General features: G+C 46.2%; 1 protein-coding gene across 1 annotated transcript in view; it reads right to left on the bottom strand.

The window, feature by feature from the left end:
• WIF1 (WNT inhibitory factor 1) overlaps positions 1–19,797 on the bottom strand; it is a 167,881-nt gene that overhangs the window by 42,839 nt on the left and 105,245 nt on the right. The window contains exon 5 of the mRNA XM_073650692.1: positions 10,676–10,771. Coding sequence (XP_073506793.1) covers positions 10,676–10,771 — 96 coding nt within the window. The remainder of the gene's footprint in view (positions 1–10,675; positions 10,772–19,797) is intronic.

Raw genomic sequence — 19,797 nt, 5'->3', positions numbered from 1 at the left:
GGACTTTAGTCCTGTAGCCTCAGATTAAGGTCTGGGAAGATCTCTTCACAAAGTCTTGTCAATATCCTCTCAGTGGAAATGGCACCAGAAACCTTCTTTCCTCCCGAAGTCTCTCACTCTTATCCAGTACACCAACCACATGCTTCATCACAGAAATGGATTCCTGAGTCCCTTCGTTTATCACTCGACACGTGACTCCTTCAGCACAAAGTCTCTAATCCACTCAGAATAGACTTCCACAAAACTCCACAGAGCCACACAGCTTTCCCAGCTCAGCACTTGTTCTTAAACAGAGAAAGGAGTAAACAAACTCCACAGGGAAGAGTGTAAAGACAGTGTCTTATTGCAGCTCCTTCTCACAGACTTCCTGTCTAGACTCTCACACATGAGACGCTCTTAGAACACACATAGTTTCTTGCACTGCCCCTCTTCTGAGCTCAGCCAGGCAAAAGTCACAGGGTCCTAGTGCTCTCCTGCTGTTACCACATTTCACACTCTCACATTCCACCCCACTAGCGGTTGGCGTCCTCGACACACCTCCCCACTCAAAATCGTCTCATGCATAGCGTTGTGGAAGTATACCCACCGTAGCTCGAGTAGTTCTCCTGAGACCCACCCCAACAGGCTCGGCTCCTGAGGGAGCAGAAGTCTCTTCAATGGGAGCCAATGAGGCTGCTCCCTCCTGAGGTGTGGCGCCCTGTGCCACATTATACGGATCAGGTAACTGACCTGATTCCCCGTTCTCTGAAGGACATACCACATTCTCAATACTCTCTCCACACGGGGACAGATCGATCGCAGGGGGCAAGTAAGCAGGGGCGGAGGCAGACCCACCATCAAATTCAAGAGCATTAGGGATGCCCCCCCCTCGGTACACGGCTTGTGGATCCGGGGAAACGGGGACGGCATCTTTAAACCAGCACCGTTGTAGCATGTTACGATGAAGATTACGGGATGGTCCCCCTGTCCCCACCGGTTCGACCTCGTAGACTGGAATCTCAGAGCTCAGCCATTTTTCCACCAGTTATGGAGTCGCCTCCCACCGTTCACTCAGCTTTCCGAACTGTCGTTTTATTCTCACCAACACTCTATCCCCCAGGGAGAAAGGCTCGGTTTGCACGGGGCATGTGTCCCTATGGGTCACCTGACTGAGTCGATCACCCACCACTTGATACACCATCCTCAATCGCCGCCGGTGTTCCCGAACCCATTCTGATGCGGTCCGAGGGGGATAGGAGGAGGGATCTGGCATGCTCAAATCCTCAATGTCCTGCCCTGGCCTCCCGAACATCAACATGTGTGGTGAGTAGCCAGTAGTGCTGTGCACTCTATTATTGTAGGCCCACATCAATTCGGGAAGATACTCAGGCTAGCGTACCTGTTGTTTACCCTCCAATGTCCTCAACATCTGCAACAGAGTCCGATTAAAGCGCTCACAAGCTCCGTTACCTTGGGGATGGTAAGGTGTCGTTCTCGACTGTGCAACACCATACAGCTGGTACAGCTCCTTCATCAATGCCCCCTGAAAACATGTCCCTTGATCCGAGTGTATTCTTTGAGGACACCTAAACACCTGAATGAAATATCGACACACAGCTTCAGCCGCCGACTCCGCCGTCTGATCTCTTGTCGGCACTGCTACAGCATACTTGATGAAGTGGCCTGTCATTACCAAGCAATAGGAATACCCAGACGTTGAGTATCCTATCAGGACATTGTCAATCATGAGCAGCTCTAAGGGAGCGGAAGTCTTAATAGATTGCGTGGGCGCCCGCTGCTCAGGGCTCTTGCTGAGCCCACAGACCCGACACTGCCGACACGCCTCTGTCACCATCTCCCCCAATTCAGGACAATAGAGGACTCGCTGTAGCCACTGGAGTGTCTTTTCACTCCCAAAGTGGGCCCCCTTCTCATGCGCCTCGCGAGCGACCACCGGACCCATCCCCATAGGAATTACTAGCTGGTACCGGTGCTGCAGCTCAGATGGCAGGTACACCTTACGGTACAAGAGGCCCTGTTCCAAGCACAACTTATCCCAATGTCGCAGTAGTTTCACTCCTTCCACGGACAGCTGGGCCTTTTCCTCTGCATGCGGCCAGACCCCTTTTTGTACCCAACTGCGCACTAGTGCAATGTCAGAGCAATCGTTCTGATCCTTCGCCCAATCCGAGGGTGTTTTTCCCAGAACACACGGCATCCTTGACACCACCCTACTTGAATGTACCACACTTCGGAAGATAGGTACCTGCCCCAAGTCAGGGGTTTCAGTGTCCTCAAGCTGGTCATCAACATTTTCCCCCGAGGACCCAAGGGGCACCCTTGAGAGTGCATCCGCATTTCCGTTTTCCCGCCCAGATCGAAACTTAATTCGATAGTTAAACTTAGCAAGGCGAGCGACCCACCGCTGCTCCAAAGCTCCCAGCTTTGCATTTTCTAGGTGAGCCAGAGGGTTATTATCAGTCATGACCAACACCTCAGCTCCCGTTAAATACTCGGCAAAGTGTTCCGTCATCGCCCACACCAGGGCCAGTAGCTCTAGGCGAAACGAACTGTAGTTAGCTGGGTTGCGTTCAGTGTCTCTTAAAGACCTGCTGCCATAGGCGATTACTCGCTCCTGACCATCCTGCACTTGTGCTAGTACCGCCCCCAGCCCATGCAGACTGCCATCGGTATATAACAGGAAAGAAGAATCGAACCGGGCATACACTAACAACGGAGCACTCGCTAGGGCGGCCTTCACCTCCTCAAATGCCTTTCGCTGCTGGGGTCCTCATGGGATGGGGCGATTTTGGGGACCTTGTGCCATCCCTCTTAAGAGCTCATTCAGGGGACTCACTACTTGTGAAAACTTAGGTACAAATCGCCGATAGTACCCCGCTAAACTTAAGAAGGCCCGAACCTCTCGCAGGGTACGGGGGGGTGGCCACTCCTGCACAACCATGACCTTACTGGTCACGGGCATAACCCCGTCTGGAGTCACCTGACCTAGATACTCAATCTGACTCTGTAACAGTTGGCACTTCTTTGGTTTTATTTTTAGGCCATAACAACTGAGCCGCCGGAGGACTTGACGTAACTTCTCAAGATGGTCTTCAAATGAGGCCCGAACACCACAATGTCATCTAGGTATATCAGGACTGATTCAAAATTCAGATCGCCTAAGCAATGTTCCATCAGGCGCTGAAAAGTTCCCGGGGCGTTAGTGAGCCCGAAGGGCATCCGGTTGAATTCAAAGAGCCCCATTGCTAGGACAAACGCAGTCTTGGCTCGATCTTTTTCGGCCATTGGTACCTGCCAATAGCCACTTGCTAAATCCAACGTCGAGAAATATTTGGCCCGACCCAATGCCGACAGAGACTCTTCTATGCGAGGTAATGGATATGCGTCCCTCACCGTGTGAGCATTCAATTTGCGATAGTCCACACAAAACCGAAGGGTCCCATCCTTCTTCCGCACCAAGACCACAGGGGCCGCCCAGGGGCTCTGGCTTTCTCGGATCACTAGGTTATCAAGCATACTGGCCACCATGCGCTTCACCTCTTGATAGAGCGTTGGGGGGATTTGACGATAACGTTCCCTAATAGGAGGAGTATCCCCTGTGGGAATCTCATGCTCAATCGTCCGAGAATAACCGAAATCCTCCGCATGTCGCAAAAAGGTCTCTTGATGTTCCCACAAGACCTTCTCCAGCTGCTCCAATTGCACGGGGGTCAGTTTCTCCCGATCCACTCCCATCTGGTCCATGATCACACGACCATTCCATTCTTCGGTAGGAGATTCGGTCTGGCCTACTTCGACCGCGAATGTCCAAGAAGACTGTTCATCTGGGCGAAGTTCAAACACTGTCTTATCAGGCACCTTCCCTGCTGGAACTAACAATTCAGCCAGAATGGTCCCAGCAGGAATTGTAACAGCCTCATCTAAAACATTGATACATCTGACTAGCACCCGTCCATTCTTCACAATCGCCAGAGACCGGGCCACATGCGCCTTGGCGAACGAGGACTTCTCTGGGGCTGGCTCAATGAGTACTTCAAGCCCATTTAGTCTCTGCGCAGCCCCCACCGGTAGCATTAAGAGTTCTTCATGCCTGGCGCTAGCGAAATCGTGGTCCGCGATGGCACTCGGACCAGGCCCACCCGACCCCAGGGACCACACTCTTCAGGAGATCGCAACTCAGCACTAGACAGTGTAACATTCTCTGGGTGGGTCGATGGTGGGTAGCACGCATCCAGTATCGGGGTCCCTCACTGGTATACATCTGATGATTTAAATCTCGCAGAACGTTCATTCCGAGCATCACCTCCATCCCTCTTCTGGGAGGGTGGTCCACCAGCACTATCCCTTTCTGACCCATCTCTTGACCAAACATTTTCAGTTGCATCCACACGATCCCCTTCACCGTCAGTTGGCTATTGTTAGCGGCTGTAAGCCTTATCACTCGGCCGTCCTCGGGAACCACAAGTTGACTGAAGTGCCTTTCGTACACCTCTAAGGGCATTATGGTACATTCGGATCCTGTGTCGACCAAGCATCTCATCTTTCACCCTTCAAACTCTGCTTCCAGCACTGGACTGCATGCGAACAAATCTTGTTCTTCCCATCGAGGGCTTTGTGGGGGGTGGGCCGCTGCTGCTCGCCCTCTCATGGCAGCGGCTGGGAGTTTAACGCCGGCGAAGGAGGCTCCGGGGCTGCAGACATCCGGCAGTACGGGGAGATGTGTCCCTGACGCCCACACCTCCAGCAGGTGACTGCTCCTCGTGGATGAGAACTTGGATCATTTGAGGGGGGCGACCTGGCAGACTGTGGAACCACCATTCCAGAGGACGGGGCGTGTGGCCCTTCCGTAGGAGTAGGGACCGGCCCAGCTCTGAGTTTAGACACCTCCAGCTTTAGCTCCTTCAGTTCGGCACGCAGAGCCTGTACAACGTTTACCAGTCCGCCCCCTCCTGAAACTGGCGCCAGACCTCCTTCCCGCTGTGCACTGTCCACTGCCCCCTCGCCCACCAGAGTAGACTCCTCCTCCCTTTCCACCGCGGCCCGATAAATCAGCCAGAAGGATAATTCCGGGGTAGCTCGGGACATCTCCATCAGTTTGTCTCGAAGGAGTCTATTGGCTAACCCCGTTATGAATTGATCCCGAAGTAAGCGGTCTACCTCTCGGAATGCCCCCATGGCCCCTGGGTCTAGTCGCTGCACCTCATTCAACGTTTCCTGTAAAGTGTTCGAGTACTGCATCAAAGTCTCACATTCCCTTTGGGGCCAATTGAAAAACAAGGAAAGAAGCTGGGCCACACGAGCCCGGCCTCCTGAACCCCCTTCTAACAGCTCCAAGATTTTCTCTAATGTGCTCCTCTCTGACTCTGGACGTACCATCACCATCCGCCTAGCGTCGCCCTCTAGTGCATTTAATGCCAACTCTGCCCATAATGCAGGCGCCAGATTACACATCCGCAGCACACTCCGAACCCTCTCAGCCCAATCCTGCAACGGCATGTTACGCCCGTCGTATTTCGGCATGTGCTGGAGTAAAGCTCCTACCGGCACATATCCTCCCACAGTCGTCGCGGCTGCCAGGGGTTCCGCTACCAGCGGGGGGGCTGCTGGTGCAGCAGAGTAATTTCTTCCCTCGCCTCCGTCCATGACAAGCACTGGATCCTGCCGACTACGCCAAAAATGTAATGACCGGAGGTCCGAGAGAGATCCAGTGAGTCACAAACTGAGACAGAGACAGAAATAAACAACACTTTCCTTACTAAAACAGGGATTAGACTAAAATTCAGTATTGAATGAATCAGTCTCAGGTTCTGCCTGGGACACTGTCTCTACTAAATACACGCAATCAGCAAAAGCTGAAATCAATGTGCCAATCTCAAGGTTTCCAGCTTATGTGAATTATTCTAGTGATCTGGAACAATTTTACCAAAACACAGTGTCAGACTAGTGAGGGCGGTATATGGGGACCCCCTGAGATGGCACACTGAATACAATCCTACCACTATGAACAATAATAATGCATGAAACTATATCAATTGCTCTTATACCCTTATTCTCAGGATACCCGGGTATCTTAAAGTTATGGTACCGTTAAACTCAGATACAGTCTATCACAGGCCTGTGAATCGCGGTGGCTGCAGCTAGTCCCGAAAAACTTTGGCGCCAAAACAAAAACAAAGTTCACAAAAACAGCAAAAATTCCTTGTCTTGTTGGCCGATGCCGAGCCCACACGCCGGGGACTTTAGTCCTGTAGCCTCAGATTAAGGTCTGGGAAGATCTCTTCACAAAGTCTTGTCAATATCCTCTCAGTGGAAATGGCACCAGAAACCTTCTTTCCTCCCGAAGTCTCTCACTCTTATCCAGTACACCAACCACGTGCTCCGTCACAGAAATGGATTCCTGAGTCCCCTCGTTTATCACTCGACACATGACTCCTTCAGCACAAAGTCTCTAATCCACTCAGAATAGACTTCCACAAAACTCCACAGAGCCACACAGCTTTCCCAGCTCAGCACTTGTTCTTAAACAGAGAAAGGGGTAAACAAACTCCACAGGGAAGAGTGTAAAGACAGCGTCTTGTTGCAGCTCCTTCTCACAGACTTCCTGTGTAGACTCTCACACATGAGACGCTCTTAGAACACACAGTTTCTTGCACTGCCCCTCCTCTGAGCTCAGCCAGGCAAAAGTCACAGGGTCCTAGTGCTCTCCTGCTGTTACCACATTTCACACTCTCACACCACCCACCACCTTCAATACATCATTTGCTGTCCCCCATATCCCACCTTCAATACATTATTTGCTCTCCCCACCCCCCACCTTCAATACATCATTTGCTGTCCCCCATATTCCACCTTCAATACATCATTTGCTATCCCCGTCCCACACCCTAAAATCATCATTTGCTGTACCCCACCCTCAATCCGTCATTTGCTCTAGCCAATCCCCATCATTTGTTGTCCCCCGTCCCCCAATTCATCATTATTTTTGCTCCTCCACCTCAATACATAATCATTTTCTGTCCCCCGACCCCCACCATCAATACATCATCATTTGTTCCCTCCACACCCATTTAATTCATTTTATTAAAAAAAAAAAGTTTTTCAAACTTACCCCCCGCAGCTCCACTTTTGGACTGGCATCCTGGCGTGCATACATGCCATCGCCTACGCGATTACAACATTGCGTAGGAGCAGTCACCAGTGCGTCACAGAATTGGTGGAAGGATCTCCTCTGGAGCTGTGCGGCCGCTCTGTTTTGATGGCCGTGGAGCTTCAGGAAAGCTCCCAGCCTAGAGATGTGCGCTGCCGGTGGCAATGCGCCGGCGCATAATGCATTATTATACTCTGGGAGCTGGTGAGCAGAAGAAAAAGAGGGGAACCCCCTCTTTGCTTCTGCTCATCGGACCCCATACACCATTAAGGTCATTACCGCCTTGATGGTGGCCCTGAATGTTCATCCACTCCTCTACAATGGCTGTGCGAAGTTGCTGTACATTGGCAGGAACTTGAACAGCTGTCGTATATGTCGATTCAGAGCATCCATAATATGCTCAATAGGTGACAAATCTGGTTAGCATGCTGGCAATGCAAGAACTTCACACAGCCATCTAAGAGGAGTGGACTAACATTCCACAGGCCACAATCGACAACCTCATCAACTCTATAGAGTTACTTTTAGCTAAAGGTGCTTTCACACTGCATTAAGGCGCTTGTTCAGTGGCTTTGTCGGGGCTTACGTTCGAACACCCCCGCAAAAGGGATTCAGACGTATGTGCTGACGGGGCCATAGACTATAATGGTGCCGACTGAGCGAATATGTGCTCTGCTGTGCATCATTTTTGGGTGTTCTAGTTTGTTACTAGTTTGGGTGTTCTAGTTCTAGTTTGTTACTATCCTGATATGTTGCTTTGTGTGTCCCTTGTATCCCTTATCTCAGAGTTCCCCAACTCCAGTCCTCAAGGCCCACGAACAGGTCATGTTTTCCGGATTTCCTTAGCATTACACAGGTGATAACTACATCACCTGGACAGGCAATAATTCCATCACCTGAACAATACTAAAGAAATCCTGAAAACATGACCTGTTGGTGGGCCTTGAGGACAGGAGTTGGGGAACTCTGATTTATCTCATTGTGTTTAATTTTTTACATTGGCTCAAATTTCTGTTTAATTGACTGCATCACAATTCTGTCTCTGACTTTGACCTACTGGTAATGTTGTGGCTTGATGAACCTTTTCTTAACCATAAGACTCCACCGGCCAACAGCCACTCTGTAGATCTAACCCAGGAGGCCGTATGTAAGTCCATATCCATGATTAGGAGTTAAAAGAGTGAAGGCTAGGGTTCCCCTGGAACTTGCTAAACAGAGTGGCTTTTGCAAAGCCTGCCTGTAGAATCCTTATATAGAGGCTACACTACACCTATGTGTCCAACAGACTACAAACAATCACTGTGTATAGTCGGATCTTGCAGTCACATGTTACAATTTTCAATGTTCCCACTCTGGATAAACTACATACAGAAGGAAAGAAGTCAGATGGAAAAGTGTAACAGATGACAGTAGGGTCAGACTGTACACATCTGTATGCCACGTTTGAGTATAAAGAGCATGGTTGATCAAGTCTGAACCAAGGTTGATGCCACAAAACTGCTAGCAAGTGCCTAGTTCATTTATAAGTAAGGAACATACAGCACTGACCTATGACATTTATGTCATGGCCACAATAAAACACAGGACTGACATTTAAATTTCCACTGCGTTGTAATAAGGCTATTTGCACACGGTGCGTTTTTTATGTGTCTTTGATGCGGTAAATCCGTGTGGAATTGGCCCCAAAAACGCATTGCAAACCTTATCCCAGCATTTTCTAAGAGAATTTGCAAGATCTGTGCACATGATCAGGAATTTTCCTTACAGAATTTCATGTGTGTTTAAATAAGCAGCATGTCCATTTTTTGTGCATTTTTGCCTGCGTTTTTCCTTTAGGCTATGTGCCCACGTTGCATTTATGAAGCAGAAAATTTCTGCTTCATTTCTGCAAGTCCTCTCCCGGAAAAACGCATGCGGAATTCCGCACGCGTTTATCGCGCATTTTTCGTGCGTTTATCACGCGTTTTCCACATGCGGAATTGCCTTGCGTTTTTTATGCATTGGACAAAGGCAATTCTGCTTGCGGAAACGCAAAATTAATTGACATGCTGCGGATTTTTGAACGCAGCATGGGCATAGAACTTGCGGATTCTCATTGGGGACCATGGGGTGCGGGTTACCAAGCGTTTTACAAGCGTTTCCGCTGCGGAAATTCCGCATCAAAAACGCTTGAAAAACGCTACGTGGGCACACAGCCTTACAATGCATTGGAAAAAACACATCAAAAACGCATCAAAAACACTGTGGAATTTTCGCAGCGTTTTTTCCTACCAAGAGGTGCAGAACCTTGCAGAAACGCTGCAGAAATTTCTGATTGTGCGCACATACCTTAGAGTCCCTGATCTTCAATCTGTTATGACTTATTTTTGTTTGTGCCAATCTTTAAAGAGTTAAGTAGTGCCATCTGGGCATAACTGCTGAGCCATTTTTTAATCTAATCCAGTTTATTTCCTCATGAGGAATTTGAATCAGAGCTTGCCATTATTTCTGTAATCTATCCTGTAATCCCTTCTGTAATCTATCCTGTAGTATTGTGGAAGGTACATTATTATGTATGGAGTCATCAGACATAGTTTTATCACATGCCATTGTCCCTGTCCGACTCTGTCAGCTGAACTGCCATATGCATGGGCACGGAGCTGTAAAGTTATTTTTACAAATGTTGGCAGCATTATAAAAGACGGCTTCAGGCTGCAGGCACTCCGTGTGCATATTTGTCTGCAAACACCAAATACAAAACAGGAGTGAGCACTGAAGAGCACACAGACATAGATATCAGAGGCAAGAATGCTGGAAGAACAGAACACACTACACAGGCAATCATAATAAACTGTAACATATTCTAATCCCAGCTATGGAAACAACACTGCTGGCAGAAAGCTCAAAACAATATCACATCTAATATTTAATTGCAGATATGATTATGTGATTATTATTAAGAGCATTCAATGACCCAGTCGCCTTCATCAAGTGAATTAATGCTCTGAGCCAGTAAGGAGCCCTGTAATTTACAGGAATAAACATGGTCTTCCATACAACCCAGGATTATAGAGATATTCTGCTAGAACACATACGTACATATGGCATCCAACAGAACATGGCTCGCTTATTCTCTGTATTTATAATGAATCTGACTTGATTTTTGGTACTATGGTTAATTTACACCAGCCTTCGATGGAGTTTTTTTTTTTTTCTTTTTTTTTTTTTTGTTTGTAACTGCTTGTTTACCACGATAAATGGTATGTTGCGTTAGGTTATGAAAAAAAAATGAATCTTGACTTAATTGAGATAAATTAATGAAAAGATGTTCAAAGGACCCCCTTGTTTACAGCATCTTGTTTTTTCACGTGTCCAATTCTAGTATAAACCTATAACGCAACAGCAGGCCTTCAGAACAGCGGAACGTCATCCACAGCTATTATAAGAACTGTGGGATGAAGCTACATAAATCAATGCTATTTTCTTCCTGCAGTATATGGTTTAGATTACATATGTTCCCTTTTATATTCTGATCAGTGAAAGTCTTACCTTTTTCACAGTGCGGCCCGTAAAACCCATCTGGACACTCGCAAACATGTCTCTCATTACAAAAGCCTCCATTTCTACATCCTCCAGGACATTTTGCTTGGTAAACAAAAAACAGAAATATATTACAATTTAAAGGGAATTTGCCACCAGATTTTGCCACATAATTTGAGCGCAGCATAATGTGGAGGTAGAGATTCTGATTCCAGCGATTTGTCACTTACTGGGCTGCTTGTTGTAGTTTTGATAAAATCAATATTTTATCAGCAGGAGATTATCACAGGAGGACTAGTAAACCAGCTGCCAGGTAGTCTTCCATGTTCATGAGCTGTGTATAACTCCAGCCCCAACACTGAATGGCAGCTTTCTACCTATGCATAATGTACACAGTTGCCAATCATTGGTCTGGCCGGGGTTATACAGAGCACAGCATTCACAGAACAGATAGATCTGCAGCAGATAAAACAGTGATTTTATTAGAACTGCAGAAAGCAGCCCAGTAAATGATACATTACTGGAATCAGTGTCTCTGCCCTTACATTATGCTGCTCTCAGATAGTGTAGCAAAAACCACATTCCCTATAAAAAGTGACAAGGAATTAAAACAATGGTTAGTGCTGTTAGACTTCTGTTAATTTAGGAAAATGAGTTAATTTCTATTAAGCCTCTATCACACATTTTTTCTGTGCATTTCACAATTATTTTAACCCCTTACCGACATCCGCTGTACATGTACAGTGCAAGTCAGTAGCGGATGTATGGAGCAGGCTCACGGGGTTACAGCCAGGACCTGCCTCTAATAACCGCGGGTGGATTGGAGCTCCGTCTGTGACTGTAAACCTGTGCAATCTCTGACAGAGACATTAACAGCCCAGGGTGTGCTATGTGCCTGTCATTACAGAGCTGTGTTGAAACTTAGCCTGTGGCCGGGCTTCAAAAGGAGACTGTGGTTTTTACTATATTCAGCAATACTGTGGTTTTCTGTATAAGGTACAAGCGATGAGATGATCGCAAGTACAAGTCCCCTAAAGGGACTAATAAATACAGTAAAAAGTAACAAAAAAAAGTTTAAAAACATGAAAAAAAAGAAAAGAAAAACATAAAAGTTGAAATCACCCCACTTTTCCCACATTAAAGGGGTTACCACTACTAGAACAAGCCCTTCTCAATCTGAATGTTTTCCCCTGGTAAAATAAAAACACTTATACTCACCTCTGGTGCCAGCGCCGTTCCAGCGGTGTCGGCATTCACATTCCCGGAGCTCACATGAGGTTGTTACATCACATGAGCCCTGCGCCCAATCATTGCCCCCGCCTTCAGACGTATATGTCATCAACAGGAAGTGAGAGCTGCGGCTGGCCGCTCACTTCCTCTTGATTATAGATCCAAAGGCAGGAACTGTGACGCCAGCGCTGATTGGGCGCAGGGCTCACATGACGTCACAACCGCACATGAGCCCTGGGAATTCGAGTGCTGACACTGCTGGAACGACGCCAGCACGGGAGGTAAGGATAAGTACTTTTATTTTAATTGGGGGCAACCATTCAGCTTGAGAAGGGGTTGTCCTAATAGTGGACAACCCCTTTAAAAATAAAGATAATAAAACAAAAAAATGTGATACATCCAAAAACATCCAATCTATCAAACTATAAAAATAATTAACCCAATCGGTAAACAAAGTAAACAGAAAAAAATTCAAAACGACAAAATTGATATATATTACATCATAAAAAATTCTGTAACAAGCAGACAAAATGTAATACCTATCCCAAAATGGTATCAGAAAAAAACATTGTATGGCCCTGCAAAAAATAAGCCCTCACACAGCTCCATCTACCCCAAAAATTAAAACAATATGGATCTTGGAAAATGGCGATACAAACCAAAAAAAATATTTTTTTTCTCAAAAGTTCAGATTTATTTTTAACACTAAAATAATAAAAAAAACTGGGCAAGATTGCTATTGACGCAATCGTATTGATGAGGAGAATCATATTTGCCAGTCATTTTTACCACACATTGTATGACGTAAAAACAATTCCTAAAAAAGACGTCAGAATTCTGTTTTTTCACAATTTTACAGCACTTGGAATTTTTTTCCAATTTGGTGTCATTCTAAAGTACAACTCATCCTCCAAAAAATAAGCTCCCATACATCTATAAGAGGGGTTCCCAACCTGTAGCTTGAGAGCCACATGTATCTCGTGGGCCCGTGATGTGTGGCTGGTGGCTATCTGTCAGCTTGGTCCATTAGCACCAGGTGTAGCAAAGTGCTATTAAGAGTAGAGCTCTAGATGGTGACTTAAATGTAGCCTCTCACAGAAGAGCAGATCTGAATGGAGGTAAGATAGGAAACCCTGGAGCTTGCCATACTGCCTTGGTGTCATTTCAGTGGAAAAGCTTTGGCTGTCATTATACCAATTAGGCCACGGCCCCATTATCATTATTTGGTCAGTATTCGGTCAGTATTTTTTCTCAGGAGTGGGAGCCTAAATCAGAGGAACAATCAGAGAAAAGGTATAATAGAAACAAGTCACCAATTCTGCATTTATCACCCACTCCTGGTTTTGGCTCCCACTCCTGAGAAAAATACTAACTGAATACTGACCAAATACTGATAGTGGGGCCGTGGCCTAATAGGGGGCTCTGAGTGCCACTACTGTGAATTGGGCAGGAGCTGGATGTAGCTCGCGACCCTCTCTCAGAGAGGAATGTGGCTTGTGACCCTCTCTCAGAGCTGAATTTGGCTAGCGACCCTTTCTCAGAGCTGAATGTGGGTCGTGACCCTCTCTCAGAGCTGAATGTGGCTCGCGACTCTTTCTCAGAGCGGGATGTGGCTCGTGATCCTCTCTCAGAGCTGAATGTGGCTCGCAACCCTCTCTCAGAGCTGGATGTGGCTCGTGACCCTCTCTCAGAGCTGAATGTGGCTTGCGACCCTCTCTCAGATCTGAATGTGGCTCGCGGCCCTTTTTCAGAGCTGGATGTGGCTCGTGACCCTCTCTCAGAACTGAATGTGGCTCGTGACCCTCTCTCAGAGCTGAATGTGGCTCACAACTGTGGCGCCCCTGCGGGTCCAGCCGCCACAGAGGTACTGCATCTCAGCCAGAGATGTGGTACCCGAATCTCGGGTAAGGAGAGAGCACTACACGGGACCCACGCACCCACATCCAACACCACATCACTCCAGTAGGTAAGGGCGAGATTGCTCCTGAGGGAGAGCACAGTCCCTATCCCTGTCTGAAGGAGGGAACTAGGTAGAGGAGGTGGGTGGAGGAAGTAGTTTAAGGGAGCACACAAGGAAGGACTGAAGGTAGAGGGGACCACGTAGAGTGACAGTTAGTGCCGTGGGTCACATGACAGACAGTATAAAAACACAGGTAGAAACATCTAGAAGCGCCCAGTGAGTGAGGACCGTTGAGGAGTAGGGTCCAGACAGAGTGAGGGCCCAGTCAGAGGGGCCCAGTAGGAGAGAGAACGAGAGGAGCGAGGGAGTCAGAAAAGGGCTCCAGAGACAGAGAAGGGATCCTAGGGGCACAGGAAGTGCGGAGTCCACCCATGCGCCCGAACTCACGCCGACCGTAGTTGGGAGAAGGGATCAGGTCGCCGTAGGGGACCGGCCCCAGACTAGTGGAGGACTGCAAGACTCAGCCAGCAAACCGGAGGCTGCAGTATCTCTAAGTGCCGTAGCCAAAACCACACACATTCGCTGAAAAGGTGGCCATATAGAACCAAGGGGACAGAGAGGACGTCGCCCGACAAGGCCCGCGGCCACTGGCTCGGGACACTGTGTGTGAGGCGCAGGGCAGGAGGGCGAGAGCCTGCGCAGAGAGAGACGACCCGGGAAAGGTACACAAGAAGGGGGTCCTGACCAAGTGTCACGGGTGTGTTGCCACGAAGATCGTCACGAGTACACAGCCTGACTTCTCGCAGCTGACTTGTTGGTGCTTTGTGTTTCTCGGCAGTGAGGGAGTTAATTCTCTCTCTCTCTCTGGGCTAGATGAGGTCCAGCCTCGCCCAGCTGCAATCAATACTTCTGTAGTGAGATTCCTTCATATACCTGCTGGTCTGTTTGGGAGGTGTCGGTGAAAGCATTTCATTCAGACTGACAGAGCGGATCGTGGTGTTTGGAGTTGCTGAGATAAGTGTATTTGGAAGTGTTTTTTCCCTTTCCTCGCTTTATCATTTATCTCCTTTCCCGTTGGTTTTCCCTCTGTTGTAGTTGAGAAGTTGTTTGTATGCAAGGTGGTTTTGGTTTTTCCCTTGTACTGTCTCGTTCGTCTAAATACTGTGTTTGGGCATATTATTTCTTGTTCCCTTTGGTTGTGATCGGGGTCCTTCTCAGGACTAGATTACTGAGGTGCAGGGATCTTCAGGAGGTAGGGGTTACGCTGGTGGCCTGGACCTCTGTACCTTTAACAGTACCTCCAGGTTGAGGGATTAGTCAGGGCCCCAGCTTAGGGTCAGCTTAGGCCCCCTACCTCCAGTATACAGAGACAGCGTGACACCAAGTGCACCCAAGTTATCTGAGAGTTGGCTGGATCCCTTCACCGGAGGACACAGGACTCGGTGGGCTGTTATAACCTGCTAGCACTTATAACCTGGAACATCATAAGAACTGTGAGTAAAAACTTGAAGACTGCACCCCGCTGTATCCTTGACTTAATTGCTGCGTCACCTGCCTTTCACTACACCAACAACAAAGCTACCTCTTTAACTGCCCTGGGGCCTAGTTCTACCTGTGGAGAGCTGAACTATCTCTGCTTCATCACCAACAGCCCCAGTGGATCTGAACAGCAGCGGCGGTCACCTATAGCCGCATACCACGGGTGGTGTCACGAAACTTTATCCCCAAAACTTTATTCCCCTCCGTTATTGACCGCCCGGGGCCACGGACCGGGTCACGCCACCGTCACTATCCCAAAAGAACCGACCGGCCCGGCGCCGAGTACTCCACGGCCCCAGGGGGCGCGTCACAACCCTCTTTCATAGCTGAATGTGGCTCTCAAGGTCAGAAAGGTTGGGGACCTGTGGTCTATATGGACAGAAAAATAAAAAAATTATGGTTATTCAAAGAAGGCGAGAAAAAAAAAAAAAATTGGCCACAGCAGGAAGGGGTTAAAAATGGCATGTTTGAAACATTTTTATTGCGCTTTTTGCTGGCATTTTTAATTTAATGCTATTAAGCACATGCCTTTATGCTGATATATTTTTTTAAAATTACAGTCAAGAAAAGCCTATGGAGAGAAAAGCCATTGATAGAAAATGTTACATTTTCACAAAAAACACAATTGAGTATGCATAGGAGGACCAGCAATGTCTATCAAGAATACAAGAAGAATAAACGCAGATGAGGGAGGCAATCCATAATGGTTAGGCATTTGCTGCCTCCTGCAGTGTATTACTGGTTATAACTTTGTGCTGATTGCATGCAGCTCTGACTAATGACTCAAAGACAGTTCAAACCATCAGTTAGGTAAAGCAGCTAAATAGAGAAAAATATCCCAAAAACATCAAACTGATGTGTAGGATTGATCATCAAGTAGACGCAATGTTTAGTTTAAGTTACTGTGCTAAAGTAACTGCCAAGACCTACTAAATGTAAAGGTCCACATGTTTATTCTATAAAGGATGATGAACGTTGGATTATAGTGATCATTAAACACACGGAGAGCTGCATATCTGAGTGCTACTTGGCTAATCAAAAAATACTTCTATTATAAGGACTTGAAGGAAGAAAAGAATACATCATCAATTTCAAGTACAGAAAAACGAAAAGTATTCTACATCAATCTAAATCCCTTATTCAAAGATTTCATTTGTTTTCCATAAAAAGAGGAAACAAAATAAATGTGTGAAGGCACAGAAATATACTCAGTTAAGGCCATGTTCACACGTTCAGTATTTGTTCAGTATTTTACCTCAATATTTGTAAGCCAAAACCAGGAGTGGGTGATAAATACAGAAGTGGTGACGGGTTTCTATTATACTTTTCTTCTGTTCCACTCCTGGTTTTGTCTTACAAATACTGAGGAAAAATACTGAACAAATACTGAACGTCTAACACTACCATACAGATTACTTGCAAAAACATGAGCAGATCCCTGAAAAGTAGAAAAACCTGTCATTCAGGAAATTTTTAAAGTTTCCCTTCTTTCCTCTGATGATATTTGCTCCTATTGTTGGCAAAACATCTAAATCTATGCATTTAAAGGCAGTCTGACATCAGGGTGCACCCCCAAACGACTTACATGGTCAAGTAGCTCTTGTTAAGATAAGTCAAGTTGTGTACAACCCTTTTAATGCCATGAGTCCACATAGCGTTTTTGCAGCATTTTTACGGCTGCAAAAACGCTTGTAAAACCGTCTGCCATGCAAAGCAATGTGAATTCGGATGTGCTGTGCACATGATGCGCTAATTAGCGCACCAAATTCCCATTGCGTTGCAAAACGCAGCATGACCATTTCTACCGCGATTACGCTGCAAATTCGAGGCCATTGAAACGCAGCAAACCCGCAGGTATACAGTATGTGGATTTGCTGCATTTCAATTAAAATCAATGGCCACGAATTTGCGGCGTAATCGCGGTGCGTGTGGTACCCGGGATGAAGAGGAGACTACAACTCCTCTTCACCAGCTACCACGCTGTGAAAAAAAGAAATAAAAAAAGTTAAAAATAAAAAAAAACTGTATACTCACCTCTCTGGTCTTCTTCCGGCCACGTCCTCTCTCCTCGGCATCCCGCGGTGTACTTGCAGGACCTGCGGTGACATCATTTAGTCAGCTGATGGTCACGCGACCGCTGACGTCAGCAGTCAGGTGCTGGTCGCGTGACCATCAGCTGACTAAATGACGTCACCGCAGGTCCTGCCAATACACCGCGGGAAGTCGAGGAGAGTGGACGCCGCCGGGAGCAGACCGGAGAGTTGAGTATACAGGGTTTTTTTATTTTGAACTTTTTAATTCTTTTTTTTTTTACTATCGATGCAGCATTTGAAGCATCTAAGTTGGTCACACAATATAAATCCATGCCGGTTGCATGGATTTATATTGTGTGACCAACTTGTCAAGCACTTTTCCAAGTGATGCTCAAAATCGCTTGGAAAAGTGCTTGAAAAAACGCATGCGAAAACGCTTCTCTCTGGCAGAAAAGACGCATGTAAGTCTGAATGTGTTTTTTTCTGCCAGAGAGAAGCAAAAACGCTCTGCATCAAATCTGCTATGTGGGCACATAGCCTAATATAGCTCTGAATAATAGAAGAGTCTCCTAAACTTAGCCACTCATTAGGAAGTAATTTTAATACATGTTAAAGAGAATCTGTTATCAGGGTCCATCCACCCCCCAAACGGCTTACATGGTCAGGTAGCTCTTGTAAACATAAGTCAATCCATACTTTTCTTTATAGAGTCCTAGACTTCATAATCAATAGATCCACGTTTTTATTTTTATTAATACACAAATGATACCAAAAGTGCTCTGGGCGTGATAGAGCACTTTCCCATCCTTTGCCATCCTAGTTCTAGCTCAAGTCACCGCCTTGCGCCTCCCAGTGCTGCTTGACCACAAGATTTCCTTTGCCGGTGCTTTACATCACACAGCTACCAGCAGTACGAGATGCCAGCCTGCCAGGGAAGTACTTGGGTTTGGAAGGCAGAAGCCTGGCAAGGGCTCTGTCACGCCCAGAGCACCTGGAACCTAATTTGCATATTTATAACAATGTGGATTTTGCGATTATAGCGTTGTGGACTTTATAAAGAAAAGTATGGATTGGTTTAAATTTACAAGGACTACTTGACAAGCTAAGTGGTTTGGGGAGATGGATTGCACCTTGATAACAGATTCCCTTTAACATGGATTACTATTACTTCCTAATGAGTGGCTACAGTTTAGGGGTCTCTTCTATTATTCAGACCTATATTAAAGGGGAAGTACACTACTTGACATCTTTTACAAGAGCTACTAGATCATGTAAGCCGTTTGGGGGTGCACTCCAATATAGTATAGTAATAGTATAGCTATATTAAAGGGCTCATACACAAGAAAACGTTGAATAACGAGTCCATCCATAAAATGTAATATTATTTATTAAGAATATTAAAAAATGACATACAACAAAATATACACACATAAAGACAAAGTCAAAGACAAGATACAAAAATGTACTAACCACTAATATATACTTTGGTTGGGAAGAGTTAAATGTATAATGGGATTCTCTAAAGTGCAAGTACTGCTGGTGTACTTACTCCATATGGGTGACAGAAGGGTAAGAGTGATTAGGGACTGTGGTCCTGTTCTTTGGGTTCATCAGGAGCTTAATGTTTATTAACTGATCTATAATGAACTGCCTTATTGTTAGGTTGGTATAGTATTTATTTGTATTAACACACAGAGAATCTAGACTCATGATGTAGATACATCTGACAGGTATACAGACCCTGTATGACTTGAGCACTTGCACTTTAAGGAATCCCATTATACATTTAACTCTTCCCAACCCAAATGTATATTAGTGGTTAGCACATTTTTGATATCCTGTATCTTGCCTTTGACTTTGTCTGTATGCATGTATATTGTGTTGTATGCCAATGTTTAATATTCTTAATAAATAATATTACATTTTAAGGATCGACTGGTTACCCCATGTTTTCTTGTGCATGAATTTCAGTATAGGAGTGTCCACAGCATACTTATGCAGGCTCTTTTTTGTACTTGGTATAGGGCCTTAAATGTTACTCTTTGACTATGAAATCTGTTTTGTGGATATTGTTTCAAGCTATATTAAAGGGGTTGTACACTACTTTTATATTGATGAAATATCTTTAGGCTAGGCCATCAATATCTGATCAGCTGTACCTGGAGTCTGTGGCGACCGGACATGATCAGTTGTACACAGCACAGCTTCATAAACCTTATAGTGGTCGCAGTGGTATACTGCAGATCCTCTCCTATTTGAATAGTTGTGGATGTGCAGCACCCAGCTGTGGCCACAATATAGTTGATGGAGTTGAATGAGAGTCAACTTTTTAGGTATATGGGTGCGCAAAAAAAAATCGGATTCCATACGGATCAAATGTATAGCATCTGATTTTAACAGATAAATTGCAATTTTTAACACAGGAAACT

Source organism: Phyllobates terribilis, unplaced genomic scaffold (genome assembly GCF_046119375.1).
Source record: "Phyllobates terribilis strain yellow unplaced genomic scaffold, ASM4611937v1 Scaffold_11__3_contigs__length_659146591, whole genome shotgun sequence".
NCBI classification, from domain to species: Eukaryota; Metazoa; Chordata; class Amphibia; order Anura; family Dendrobatidae; genus Phyllobates; species Phyllobates terribilis.
This window is presented reverse-complemented; position numbering and strand designations above follow the sequence as displayed.